Source organism: Scardinius erythrophthalmus (genome assembly GCF_964197995.2).
Source record: "Scardinius erythrophthalmus genome assembly, chromosome: 9".
In the NCBI taxonomy this organism is placed as follows: Eukaryota; Metazoa; Chordata; class Actinopteri; order Cypriniformes; family Leuciscidae; genus Scardinius; species Scardinius erythrophthalmus.
In genome coordinates, this window is record NC_138229.1 from 27,202,748 (window position 1) to 27,216,561 (window position 13,814).

The 13,814-nt window shown below is 37.9% G+C and overlaps 1 protein-coding gene across 1 annotated transcript; it reads right to left on the bottom strand.

The window, feature by feature from the left end:
- Nucleotides 1–1,218: 1,218 nt before the first annotated feature.
- On the bottom strand, nucleotides 1,219–12,767 carry cdcp2 (CUB domain containing protein 2; the record flags this gene model as incomplete). The annotated part of the gene is made up of 6 exons (XM_081373792.1): nucleotides 1,219–1,524; nucleotides 1,739–1,917; nucleotides 10,035–10,388; nucleotides 10,471–10,812; nucleotides 12,105–12,452; nucleotides 12,701–12,767. The coding sequence occupies 6 exons, from the start codon at nucleotides 12,765–12,767 to the stop codon at nucleotides 1,219–1,221; spliced, it is 1,596 nt and encodes a 531-aa protein (XP_081229918.1).
- Between the last annotated feature and the right edge of the window lie 1,047 nt (nucleotides 12,768–13,814).

A 13,814-nucleotide genomic window follows, 5' to 3' on the forward strand; every position in this document is an offset into this window, starting at 1 on the left:
GTTTCTTTCCATTCACAGCTACACTGCTGGTCAAAAGTTGTTGAAATGTTTTTGAAAGAAGTCTCTTATGCTCACAAATGCTGCGTTTATTTGATCAAAGATACAGTAAAAACAGTTATGTTGTGAAATAATATTACAACTTAAATAACTGTTTTCTATTTTAATAAATGTAAAATATAATTTATTCCTGTGATGCAAAGCTGAATTTTCAGCATCATTACTCCAGTCTTCAGTGTCACATGATCATTCAGAAATCAGTCTAATATGATGATTTGCTGCTCAAGAAACATTTATTATTACTATTATCAATGTTTGCTGCTTATATTGTTGTGGTAAAGGTGACACACTACCATTTTAAAGTTTGGGGTAAGTACGATCATTTAAAAAAAATAGAAATTAGTACTTTTGATTCAAGTCACAGACATTTATAATATTTAAAAATATTTCTATTTCAAATAAATTGCTGTTCTTTTACCTTTCTATTCATTAAAGAATCCTGAAAAAATGATCAGTTTTCACAAAAATATTAAGCAGCAACACTGATAATAATAAAAATCATTATTCATAATTGAGCACTAGTGATAATTAAGCATCAAATCATCATATTAGAATGATTTCTGAAGGATCATGTGACACTGAAGACTGGAGTAATGATGCTGAAAATTCAGCTTTGCATCAAAGGAATAAATTACATTAAAATATAACTTTATTTTTAAAATGTAATCATATTTCACAAATTTTTTATTGTATTTATACAAAATATTTTTGATCAAATACAAGCAACCTTAGTGAGCATAAGAGACTTCTTTCAAAAACACACAAAAAAACTTTGGACCGCCAGTGTACATAAAAAAGTATCAAAATAGAGGTATATCAAGTCCTTATGTGTTCATTGTGTGGCGCTCCTATAGACCTTATGTATCCCGCTCGTTGTGTTCAATCTTCCGGTTTGTATTTCCACAGCATGAATGAACGATCTTACAGATTAATGAATGAACCGCTCGTTTTATAATCTTCCCATTCTACTGACATTTGTTATGACATCTGCTTCAAACATAACAATGCTCACGATAACTTTCGTTAATGCTACAATAAGTAAATCCACTTCACCAGCTAATTACTCTTCGACAGCGATGCCATGGAAATATACAGAGCTACTCCAAAAGTAAGTTCAAAGACAAAAGATGGCTGCACGCTTGTTTCTCTGGCGCATAAGGTCTATAGGAGCACCAACCACACAATAGCAATTAACATGAGGATGACAGCGAGAACACAGATACTGATGAAGATGATGTCACTGGTGTCATGCGGTTCACTTTCTTCTTCGACTTTCTTGTTGTTTGATTCCTGGGCCAGGCGGGCCAGTTCATTGAGCCGGATACGTTCCTCAACTGAGATAATGCTGGCCATGGCCACCTTCCTCTGGGCGTCACACTGCACCTCATATTCCTGAATATTCTGCTGCGGCCCATCAGAGAAGTCGATATAAAGAGAGTTGACCAGCATGGTGATGTTTTGACGTTTCTGCAGAAGATCAGATATGAGGACATGAGGCATCGTTAATGTTGATTTGAACAAAGACATATTTAAAAGCTGCTATAAGAGATGCTGTATCAGACATTTGTCAACATCTGAATTAGACCTAGGACCGTCACTGAGAAAAGTGTAGGAAACTAGGGGTGTTTTAAGTGTGGTATCCCAAAAAAAGAATCTGCACTTGTCTCTTTATCTTATATACCTGTCCAGCAGTTCCACAGTTGACAAAACGGGCTAGAATTTTGTAGGATGTTTCTGTCAGCTGGGCCGAACAGGATGGATTCCCCAGGTAAATTTTTTCACGGTCCAGCTGAGGTAAAGCCTGTCTGGAGACCTGAATCTGAAACTCAGTTCGTGTGCAGCTTACATTGACTGGCACCACTGCAACACAAAGACAACAACAAAACATCAACTATTCAGCTTGAGGTCAATGAATGATATGGAATGCTGTGTTGGAAGAATTTGACAATTCTTTTAGTACTTGTTTTGAGGAATAAATATTTGGGAGGATAAATGCAGTTCTGTTACTAAGTAAGTAATGAGATAATCTCAGTAATAAATACTACATTTTACAATTCTTAATCAACTTTTTTTGGAGTCATAAACTATTAGCCTACATACTCTATGTAACTTTTTGAAAAAAAATAATAATTAATGAGATGGTCCTTTTTAACCCCATCTTACAAACCATGTACCCAAATAATACACTTTTGATGGACCTATAATAATATTTTATAACCGTCGGGGCGGATTTGGCGGAAAATTGCGTACATTCTCTGCGTAGCCTAACGTCGTATAATCAAAAATTCAAATTTATAATTTTAGGGCTTCGGGTCATTTTGACCAGCGACGGAAGGATTTCTTACAGGTAAGGGAGGAGAGGATGGATAAAGTTTGTTAAGAAAAATGGACCATGGATAATTTAAAACGGTTGCAAAAAACAAACAAACAAAAACGCTACTTGTATGTCCATCCGGCTTTCTTAAGATGTCATATGAACACTCGAACCACATTCGTTTCATGGTTGTCGAATGCGCATGCGTCGCGTCTGAACGCGTTGTTGTCTTTGGAGCTCTATCGATTTGATTTATAATTCTTGATTTTACTCTTTAAACTTACTTACAACAAACATTTTCTACTTTTCCTCACTGAGAAGCACTACTGCTCAAACCTCATAGTTACAACGCGGACTGTTGAGCAGACGTGTCTCAAGCCTGTTAGTGATTCTACGCTGGATACTCTTAAAGGTTACTCCCGGGGATCACGGCTGAACGCGTCTTCTCAACACTCACTTACAAACATTTTTCACCTATCGTGCGTCTACTCTACACCCGTACCACTTAAAAGACGGATTATATCTAAGACGCTTGTCAGAAATTAGTATTAATTGATAGCATCACTGGTAGTGTCGTTGCTAACTTACTGTCCATCTCAGGGCTCTCAAGTTTTACCAAAAGCTTGGAGTGAGATCACATGCGGTTAGGGGAGGAGCCCTAATGAAGCCCCGCCCCCATATGTCCCCGCCCCCCAATTTTACCCATTGTTCATAATTAACCAGCCCAAATTGAAATTATAACAATTGGTAAATCTGATAAATGACAGAGCAATTCATCACATCAAATAAACTCTTTAATGTTATATTTCAAAATGACAAATAAGTTATACAAAAATTACAAAAATATAACAAATTGCTCCAAACAGTTTGGAAAAACAAATCTTTTTGCATTTTGAATGTGTCTAGTCAAAATGGTATAATTATTTATTGTGTGGTGCATGGGACATTGTGAACAAATGACATATTAGAGTATTATTAAGGTGTGTGTGTGTGTGTGTGTGTGTGTGTACACAAGAGTACACACTCCAGCTTATGAAATGTGTTTTGTGTTTGAAAAATACAAATGCAATGGCAATGATTAATGTATGTTTTGACAGTCCATATAAAATATTACCCAGAGCACTCTGCTTTAATACATGTAGCCTTAATGTAACTAGAAAGACTATTAATACAGTATAATAATTAAAAATAAAATAAAATAAACAAATTTAAATGTATTTTAAATAAAATGAAGAAATACATCTTCATTCCTTCCCATACCCACTAACATTCCCTTAGTTTAACTGTGCGTTCACACCGCCGCCGACTTGAGCTTCCAAAGTTACCGGAAATCATTCATTTTCAATGGAAGCTGGCTTCTCTCAGCTGCAAGGAGCGTCAAATTCCTCGGCGTCGCGTTTTGGGCGTTTTGAGCGTTTTGAGCGTCAATCTGAAAGTTGAGAGAAGCTCAACTTTATGGTAATGAGCTATGACGCGGTTCAGCGGCAAGCAGCGGCAAAACGCCAGCAACCAATCGGAATATAGACGTCCTTCGCGCTGGCTGATTCCGGAGAAACATACGATGTAAACTTTCGTTCCTACCAAAACATTAGTTCCGAGAAAAAATTATTAATTGCAGAGTTTAACCATCATACAGTGAAAGTGTATCATTTGCATGTGTTTTAAAGTCCTGTCAGCAAGAACGAGCAGAGAGAGAGAGATCCCCGGCCGCGCGCGCGCTTACTCACCCGAGCGCTGTCTTGAATGCAAGACTCTTGCTCTCTCTCTCTCCCTCGCGCATATTATTCAAAATCAATTGATACGATGGTGTCGAAAAAAAAAACTCTCCAGTGATGAAATGTTTTCTGTGTTGACAAATCTTGCGCGATATCCTAAATTGCCGAATGCATTGCTTGTTTTTTCTGTTTACATTTCATGGTGTGACACTTCTCTTCTTCCATGATCGAACACAGAATGCTGCTACGTCAGAGCGGCCAAAGCGTCAACAAGCTTCCCCGTACTTTTTGACAAGCGTCTTTGACTGGGCGGCCAGAGCTTCTTTGCAGCTCAAGTCGGCGGCGGTGTGAACGCACAGTAAGAAAACGTAAACTAGCCAAACTGAGCCAAAGTCCTTTTAGGACTTTATATAAATTGTCTCTGACTGAGCCAAAGCTTCTGGCCTGGTTGCAGAGTAGTTGTAGAGTTTTTAACTGCATCAATAATAATGTAAACGATGGGCTATATATTAAATGTTCTAGCCTAAAAATGTTAGACGAGCTTTCTTCCAACGTACCTTCTCCATTATCACGACGTGTGTTCGCGCGATGTTGTTGGTTACCTAGTAACGAACGTACGGTGGCCGAGAATGTTCCGTCAACTTCCGTGTGTTCGCGCATCTGTGTTGCCTTGTAACGAACGCAATCTGGCCGAGATACGTGCTGGCGGCAGGAAACTTCACTTTGTATGCCTGCGCCTCGTATAAAACGTTATAAAGCTCGCAGGAAAACTTGGTTGGCATTGCCTTTTCAGCGTGAGAAATACACGGTGTGGCGTGTGAGCGTGTGAACTGGTTGAATTGCGTGTGTCTCACGCCCAATGCGTGAGACTTGAGAGCCCTGCCATCTGTTAAAATGGCGAATATATCAGATGCAAGTAGTCTACCTTTTGGTGCAGGTGAGGACACATTTGAGCTGCACGCGGTACAGTCTGAGCTGGAAGCTGTTGAGAAACAGATCCACGACCTTTTAGTGAGACAGGCCGAGCTGAGAGACCGGCGTTTGGCTCTTGAAACATCACGCGCTGATGCTCACAAATCAAAGATTAATGTTACTAACCGGCTGACTCCGACCTCGTCTACTCCGTGCGTTACTCGGCATCGGTCCCGAGCGCCAAGGTCGCGATCAGCCATGGTCTCGTTCACTCCGGCTCCAACACGCCACCACGAAGCCTGGATATTTCCGCAGCGGAAGACGCGAGTCAGGTCTAGACCAAGACCCTCTCCGACCCTCCCGGTTTTCGAGTTATCCACACAAAACCGCTTCTCCGCTCTTCGCGAAACAGAACGCGATGCTGTGATCATCGGTGATTCCATTGTTCGGCACGTCCATGCTACATCAGGTAAAAATAAGGTGCACAGTCACTGCTTTCCTGGTGCTCGTGTTTCTGAAATAGCTGCTCGCGTTCCCGAGATTCTGAACGATAACGAGCGCGTCGGAACTTTGGTATTGCACGCGGGAGTGAACGACATCAGGCTGCGCCAGACGGAAGTTCTGAAGAAAGACTTCAGGAATCTGATCGATACGGTACGCAGCACATCGCCTGATATAACGATCATTGTGTCAGGACCGCTTCCCACGTACCGTCTAGGACATGACAAGTTTAGTAGATTATTCGCGCTAAATGAATGGTTAACGTCATGGTGCAATGAGCAGAAACTGCTCTTTGTAAATAATTGGAATCTGTTTTGGGAGCGTCCTAGGCTTTACCGTGCTGATGGCTTACACCCAAGCAGATTCGGATCGGATCTTCTGTCAGATAACATCTCCAAAATGTTAAATACCTTTTGACTAGTAACCAAAAGTCCACATCATAGTCTCTGCTGCACCAAATTAACTGATAAAAATACTAGTGTAGAACATTGCATAGAAACTGTGTCTATTCCTCGTTTAGTGCGATCAAATAATAAATCTACTGCAGGATCTAGGAAAAATCTAATTGTTATTAAAACAGAAAATGTTGCTATTAGTAAACAAAAACAATTTCTAAAGCTAGGTCTTTTAAACATTAGATCACTCACACCTAAGGCAGTTATTGTAAATGAAATAGTCACAGATAATAGCTTCGATGTACTTTGCCTTACTGAAACCTGGCTTAAACCAAATGATTATTTCGGTCTAAATGAGTCTACTCCATCAGGATACTCCTATAAGCACGAGCCCCGTCTGATTGGTCGTGGCGGCGGTATTGCAATTATCTTTAGAGATATTCTCAATGTTACTCAGAAAACGGGTTATAAGTTTATTTCATTTGAAGTACTTGTACTAAATGTTACGCTCTTAGATGATAGAAAAACATCCCTATTATCTTTAGCCTTGGCTACCGTATATAGACCACCAGGGCCTTACGCTGATTTCCTAAAAGAATTTGCAAATTTTCTCTCAGATCTATTGGTCAATGTCGATAAAATATTAATTGTTGGAGATTTTAACATACACGTAGATAACCAAAATGATACGTTAGGGGCTGCGTTTATAGACTTATTAAACTCCTTTGGGGTTAAGCAAAACGTTACCGGACCAACTCATCGTTTTAATCATACACTCGATTTAATTATATCACATGGAACCGATCCAACCGATATAGATATCATTCCGCAAAGTGATGATGTAACTGACCATTACATGGTAACTTGCATATTACGTACTCCTGTAATATATCATGCTGCGCCGCGTTATCGATTAGGCAGAACAATCCTTCCATCCACCATAGATAATTTTTCAAATTGCTTATCGGATCTGTCTCAGCTGCTGCCTGAACCCAAACAAACAGATGAACTAGACGAACTTACCAGCACTATGAGCACCGTTCTCTCTGGAAAATGGGATATTGTTGCACCTATGAGACTAAAAAAGGTCAGAGAGAAAATTAAAGCACCATGGTACAACAATACTACTCGTGTTCTAAAGAGAGAAACCCGTAATTTAGAGCGTAAATGGAAACAAACTAATTTAGAGGTTTTTAGAATCGCTTGGAAAGACAGTACGTCACGCTATAAAAAGGCCCTAAAAGCGGCCAGGGCTGAGCATCTCCGCAAACTAATAGAAAATAACCAAAACAATCCTAGGTTCTTATTTAACACCGTGGCTAGACTAACAAATAAACAAGCGTCACCTGAACAAAATATTCCGTTACAGTTTAGTAGTAATGATTTCATGAATTTTTTCACTGAGAAAATAGAAAACATCAGATCCACAATTGTAAACGTTCAATCTTCAATCGCGCCTTATAATTCAGCCTCGATTATCACCCCGCAAGAACAATTACAGTGCTTTACAACTATAGAACAAAAAGAGTTAAATAAATTTATCATTTCCTCTAAAACAACAACATGTTTATTAGATCCCATACCAACTAAACTATTGAAAGAAGTGTTACCTATAGTGGAAGAGCCTCTCCTCAATATTATTAACTCGTCTTTATCTTTAGGTCATGTTCCAAGAACATTTAAATTGGCAGTTATAAAACCACTCATTAAGAAACCACAATTAGACCCAAATAACCTAGCAAATTATAGACCCATTTCAAATCTTCCTTTTATGTCCAAAATATTAGAAAAAGTTGTGTCTGCCCAACTGGGCTCTTTCTTGCAAGAAAATGACACCTATGAAAAGTTTCAGTCTGGGTTCAGGCCGCATCATAGCACTGAAACTGCGCTCGTTAAAATCACAAATGATTTACTCTTAGCTTCTGACCAAGGCTGTATCTCAATACTAGTTTTACTTGATCTTAGTGCTGCGTTCGATACTATAGATCACACAATACTCTTAGATCGGCTACAAAACTATACCGGTGTTCAAGGACAAGCATTAAGCTGGTTCAGATCATACCTATCTGACCGCTACCATTTTGTCTATTTAAACGGAGAAAAATCGATCATAACTCCAGTAAACTATGGAGTGCCGCAAGGATCTGTGTTAGGCCCTCTATTATTCTCAATATATATGCTGCCACTTGGAAATATTATAAGGAAACATGGAATTAGTTTCCATTGTTATGCTGATGACACTCAACTATATATTTCATCACGGCCGGATGAAAACGCTAAATTATCCAAATTGACAGAGTGTGTTAAAGATATAAAAGATTGGATGACGCACAATTTTCTTTTATTAAATCCAGATAAGACAGAGGTAATACTTATCGGTTCAAAAAACCGCCCACAAAACCTCTCACAATACAACTTTAACATAGTAGGGTGTCCTGTTACTTTATCCTCTACAGTAAAAGACCTGGGTGTTATATTAGATTGTAACTTGTCTTTTGAAAATCATATTTCATATGTTACAAAAACAGCATTTTTTCACCTTAGAAATATTGCTAAATTACGTAACATGCTATCTGTTTCTGATGCAGAAAAGCTAGTTCATGCATTCATGACCTCGAGACTAGATTACTGTAATGCTTTATTAGCTGGTTGTCCTGCATCCTCAATAAACAAGCTACAGTTAGTCCAAAATGCCGCCGCTAGAGTTCTTACTAGATCAAGAAAGTTTGACCATATAACACCAATTTTATCATCACTACATTGGTTACCTAAAAAGGTCCGTATTAATTACAAGGTATTGCTACTGACTTATAAAGCCCTAAACGGCTTAGCTCCAGTTTATTTAACGGATCTTCTATCGCCCTATAATCCATCGCGCTCTTTAAGATCACTAAATTCGAGGCTTCTGGTCATACCTAGGATATCCAGATCCACCAAAGGAGGGAGAGCATTTTCACATTTAGCACCAAAACTCTGGAATAGCCTTCCTGATACTGTTCGTTGCTCAGATTCGCTCTCCCAGTTTAAAACTAGATTAAAGACGCATCTCTTCAGCCAGGCATTCATATAATATTTTAATCTTACAGTTAAATCCGGTCTCTACTTCATAAACGCCAGAGGAGAACTGGCCCCCGACTGAGCCTGGGTTCTCCCAAGGTTTTTTTTTTTCTCCATTAGGTCACCTGATGGAGTTTTTCGGTTCCTTGCCACTGTTGCCTTCGGCTTGCTCAGTTGGGGATACTTAATTTGATTAATCGATTCAACAGTGCTATTGATCTGCATTACCAAACGTGGATGTTTTACACCAGAAACAAACACTGATGTACTATTTTATTTAATACTGTGAAGCTGCTTTGATACAATCTGTATTGTGAAAAGCGCTATATAAATAAAGTTGACTTGACTTGACTTGACATTCATCATCCGCACGGAGGAGCAGAGCTGAAGCGCAACTAAAACTATTTTGCAGTATTTTTAACCACTTGAGGGCCAAATACAAAGTGTAGCTCAAATAACAACAAATATGAGGTAACTCAGTCATTATTTATAGCCTACACTCTTGATTGATGGTTCCATGAAGAACCTTTCACATCCATAAAATCTTTCCATTCCACAAAAGGTCCTTTTTTAGTCGAGAAAAGCTCTTCATATTTTTAAAATGTTCTACACAATAAGAAAAAAATAGTTCTTTTAAACACTGAAAGGTTCTTTGGAAGGGAACTATGGCATTGTCGTGAAGGGGTCAGCCCTATGTTCCTACGGCCCTATGTTCCCACATTTCTAAGAATTTTATTTTTATGATTTGTCTAAACCCCAGTTACGGGTAGGTTAGGGGTGGGGTCGGGGTAGGCCATTTGTGGGAACATAGGGCTGTGGGAACATAGACATGCTCCCGCTGTGAAAAACCCCTTTTGGAACCTTTACTTTCAAGAGTGAACCACTGAAAATATGCGTATGTCATATGAACAACCAGTCAGTAGGCTATAACTAAAATACTTGCGTCTATTTGTATACTGAATGTATTGAATTCTACTGGGCTGTATGTTTTTGATTCACTAAATAAACCGTAACGTAACATCATCTGGTTCCCAAAACTACTTTTAGAAGGATGAATTCAAACTGTGATAAGTGAGCACTCACCTCCTATGTAGGAGGCTGTGAAGCCCTTAAAGGCATTGTTACGGTCAGTGTTGAGAACAACCAATAGTTTATTTCCCTTAGAGGTCAACGATGGAGGCTGTTCACTACCACACCACTGGCCCAACAGAGTGTCAGTCTCGCTGTCCCCATCGTACACAGTCACAGAGTCATAGTTGCACATGTCGGTCAGGCTGTTCCGATCCTCAAGCTCCAGAAGGGGAAAAAATAGCTTGACCCTGTATCCGGCCGCTAGAGTGATTGTCCAGTGGCAGTTGATGTTATTGGGGTAGATGTTTGGGAAGTGAGGGCTAGTAAAGTTCCCACTGATATGTTTGAGTATTTGCTGGCACTCTCCTTTAAAAAACAGCAAGATCAAGGATTATACACTTGAAATGTTATTATGATTATGCATCTTGTATGACAACAAGTGTCTCACCTGAGTAGTAGTAGGCTTTAAAGCCTCTCCCTCCGATGTTGAAGTCAGATTTGAAGACCACCAGCAGTTGGTTTGATGTGGTGACGGTGTTGGGAGGTCTCTCATTACCGCAGTAATTGCCCAGGTGCTGGTGTTTAACAGTGGGGCCGTCAAAAAGAGCCACATAGTCAAAGTTGCACCCCTCGTTGTTTTCCAACTGAAAGTCGAGAAACACCAGGCTGACTACACTCTGATTGGACACATGTACTGTCCAGGAGCAGTCGGCATTGTTGCTGTAGTCTTGTGGATGACCTGGGCTTGAGATGACTCCTGAAAGACCGGTCAAAACCCCACCGCACATATCTGAAACAAATTAACTGATGTATAAATTCATTTACAATTACACACAGTGTGTGTGTGAAAGTGAAAGAGTTTACTGGATGCATTTTGGGTTATTTGTGACCCAGAAATGATTTCTATTTAAAAAATGATCTAAAAAATGAAAAAAAAAAAAAATATATATATAGTTTTTAGAATGGCAACCAAAGACCATCGAACCAGATTGAACAATTGCATCATAAAAATTTATCAAGTGTTTATGCATGTAAAATTAATATATTTATGTGACTGTTTATATACTTGTGACTGTTTTTGAGGAGTCATTAGTTATAAGTTCAAAGGAATTTAATTAAATCCATTGATTTCAATGGAGTTAATACTGGTAATTATATGACGAATACATTCTTATAAATGTTTTATTAAAAAATATTCGAAAACTAAGATACAAATATAGATTTTTCTTGTATCACAGTGGTTTAGCTGTAGTTCATTTAAATGACATTTTACAATTTTAATTAATAAAAAAGCGGCAAGTTTGTCATATCATGGTAATAATATGGTAATATGCAAAACTTTGAAATGTTTGCATATTCACTCATTAATGAGAAGATATCAGATACAATATGTTTTTTGATGGAAAATATTATAGGGTTCACCCAAAAATGAAGAAAATATCATTACTCACCCTCATGTTGTTCCAAACCCGTAAGACTTTGTTCATCTTCGAAACACAAATGAAGATATTTTAAATTAAATCTGAGAGATTTCTGTACCATTGCCATCCGCAACTACCCCTTTGTCGCTTCAAAAAGTTCATAAAGAGATCGTAAAACGAATCCATTTGAATTGAGCGGTTTAGTCCAAATTTTCTGAAGAGACTTGATCACTTTATATGAGGAACAGATTGAATTTAGGCCTTTATTCACATAAAAATATACATGTAAGTTCACATATACGAAAGTCTTACAGGTTTGGAATGAGAGTGAGTAAATGATGACAGAATTTTAGTTTTTGGGAGAGCTAACCCTTGAATTTATGACGGTTTTATGCATTATAAGCATGACAGGAGTTGAAAAATATAACAAAGTTAGCAAGCAATTTCATCACACTAGACGTATGTTATGAAATATAATGTTGAAGTTTTGTGGCAATACTTCCAAAACAATGTGTATTCTAACCTACGTCTTGTCCCATAGACTTCCATTCAAAATGGATTACAATATTTTTACAAACCGAGGAACAAATCATAATTATTGACTGTTGTAATGAACTGCATATTGACTGATATTACAGCAATGTTCAGTTGCACTCCTCACCTTTCCTATAGCCCACCGAGAAACCCTTGCGTGCGACATGGCGGTCTGAATGGAAGATAATGGACATGACGTTCCAGGACGAGCTGAACTGAGGTGGAGACACATCTCCACAGAATTTCCCCAGGAGGTTGCCCTCATCCTCGGAGATGCCGTTGTATATCTTGATGTAGTCGTAAGCACAGTCTGTATGGTATTCCAGCTCGAAGTGTTGGAAGGTTAACAGTACGGAAGAGCCTTCTGAGACCACTATCAACCAGGTGCATTCAGTGTTATAAGGGTACAGGCCTGGAAAATTAGGACTTGACACATTGCCACTGCTTGCAGAGAGGATTCCTCCACATTTAACACCTATTCAAATATTACATACAGTTGAATCAAAACCAAAGCAACTTACAATGCTTTCAAGATTTACATTTGATCAGTATGCATTACCTAATCAATAACGACTATTGAATGTACTTGTGTTTAAGACAAAGATGCACAGGCAACATAATTAGGAAGCTGCCTTACAAGTTTAAGGAAGAACTGAGGTGTTTACAATGGTACAACATTCATAAGGCGTGCACTTTCACCCATGTGATTGGAAGCCGTCCTACCTTTCTTGGAGGTGACCTTTCCAGCAATGAACAAGACATGAATGAAGACATTTATCCTTAAAACCATGTTGTTTCTTTTAGTTTGCAGCATTTAAGTTCTTCTGCACACACTATCCTGCAGGGTTCAGAGAACAGGAGTAATATTAAAGCTCCTCATTCTTTGGACTACTGTCATTCTGGGGAAATCGGATAGGTGGGTCCACTCTTTGGCGCTCCAACTAAATTTTAATGAGGACTATCAAATGCACGCAGGTGGCTTGTCGATACACTGTTCGGAGAGAAAGCCATGAAATGTTAATGAGTGTATTGTGCACATTTAAAGTTGATAAGAGGAAGGGACACGCAGATGACCACATGTATTACAAGCAGTCTTAATGCTGCGGATGTTTTAAAGTTTAGACACATAAAGTCTACACACTATTATTATATGCAATTCTACAGGGCAAAGCTATGAAATAGACGGTTGGATTTTAATAATGGGAATTATTTTTATAAAAAATTCTTTTTTTTTTTTTTAAAGTAGGGCCTATAGGTGTTAAAATGGGAGGTTTGGGTATTATTATTCAAACAATACAAAAACAGGACTTACTTTTTTATATTAAAACAAGACGGTGATACAGGAACAAATAATAAAGACAAATAATAAAAAAGAATCTTTAAAAAATATTATACTTTATATTCTGTTACATGTTACATATTGATTTAAAAACCACCAAATGGCACACAAAATTATATTATATAATATAATACATTACATTATATTATATTAAAACAATCGAAGCAGACTTTCAAAAACATTTTATTTTACAAATATGTTGATACGCTGATACAAGAACAAATGAAAATACAAGTAAAAAGCCAAATAAAAGAAAGAATCTTTAAAAAATATTATACTTTATATTTTGTTGTTGCATTGGCCTATATGATTTAAAAACCACCAAATGGCACACAAATGTTACGGTTTATATTATATTATATTATATTATATTATATTATATTATATTATATTATATTATATTATATTATATTTAAAAAGCTTCCAAGAAGACTTTCAAAACCTTTTTATTTTTCAAATATTTTTGTTACACATAAATTACATTTAAACAACACCAAC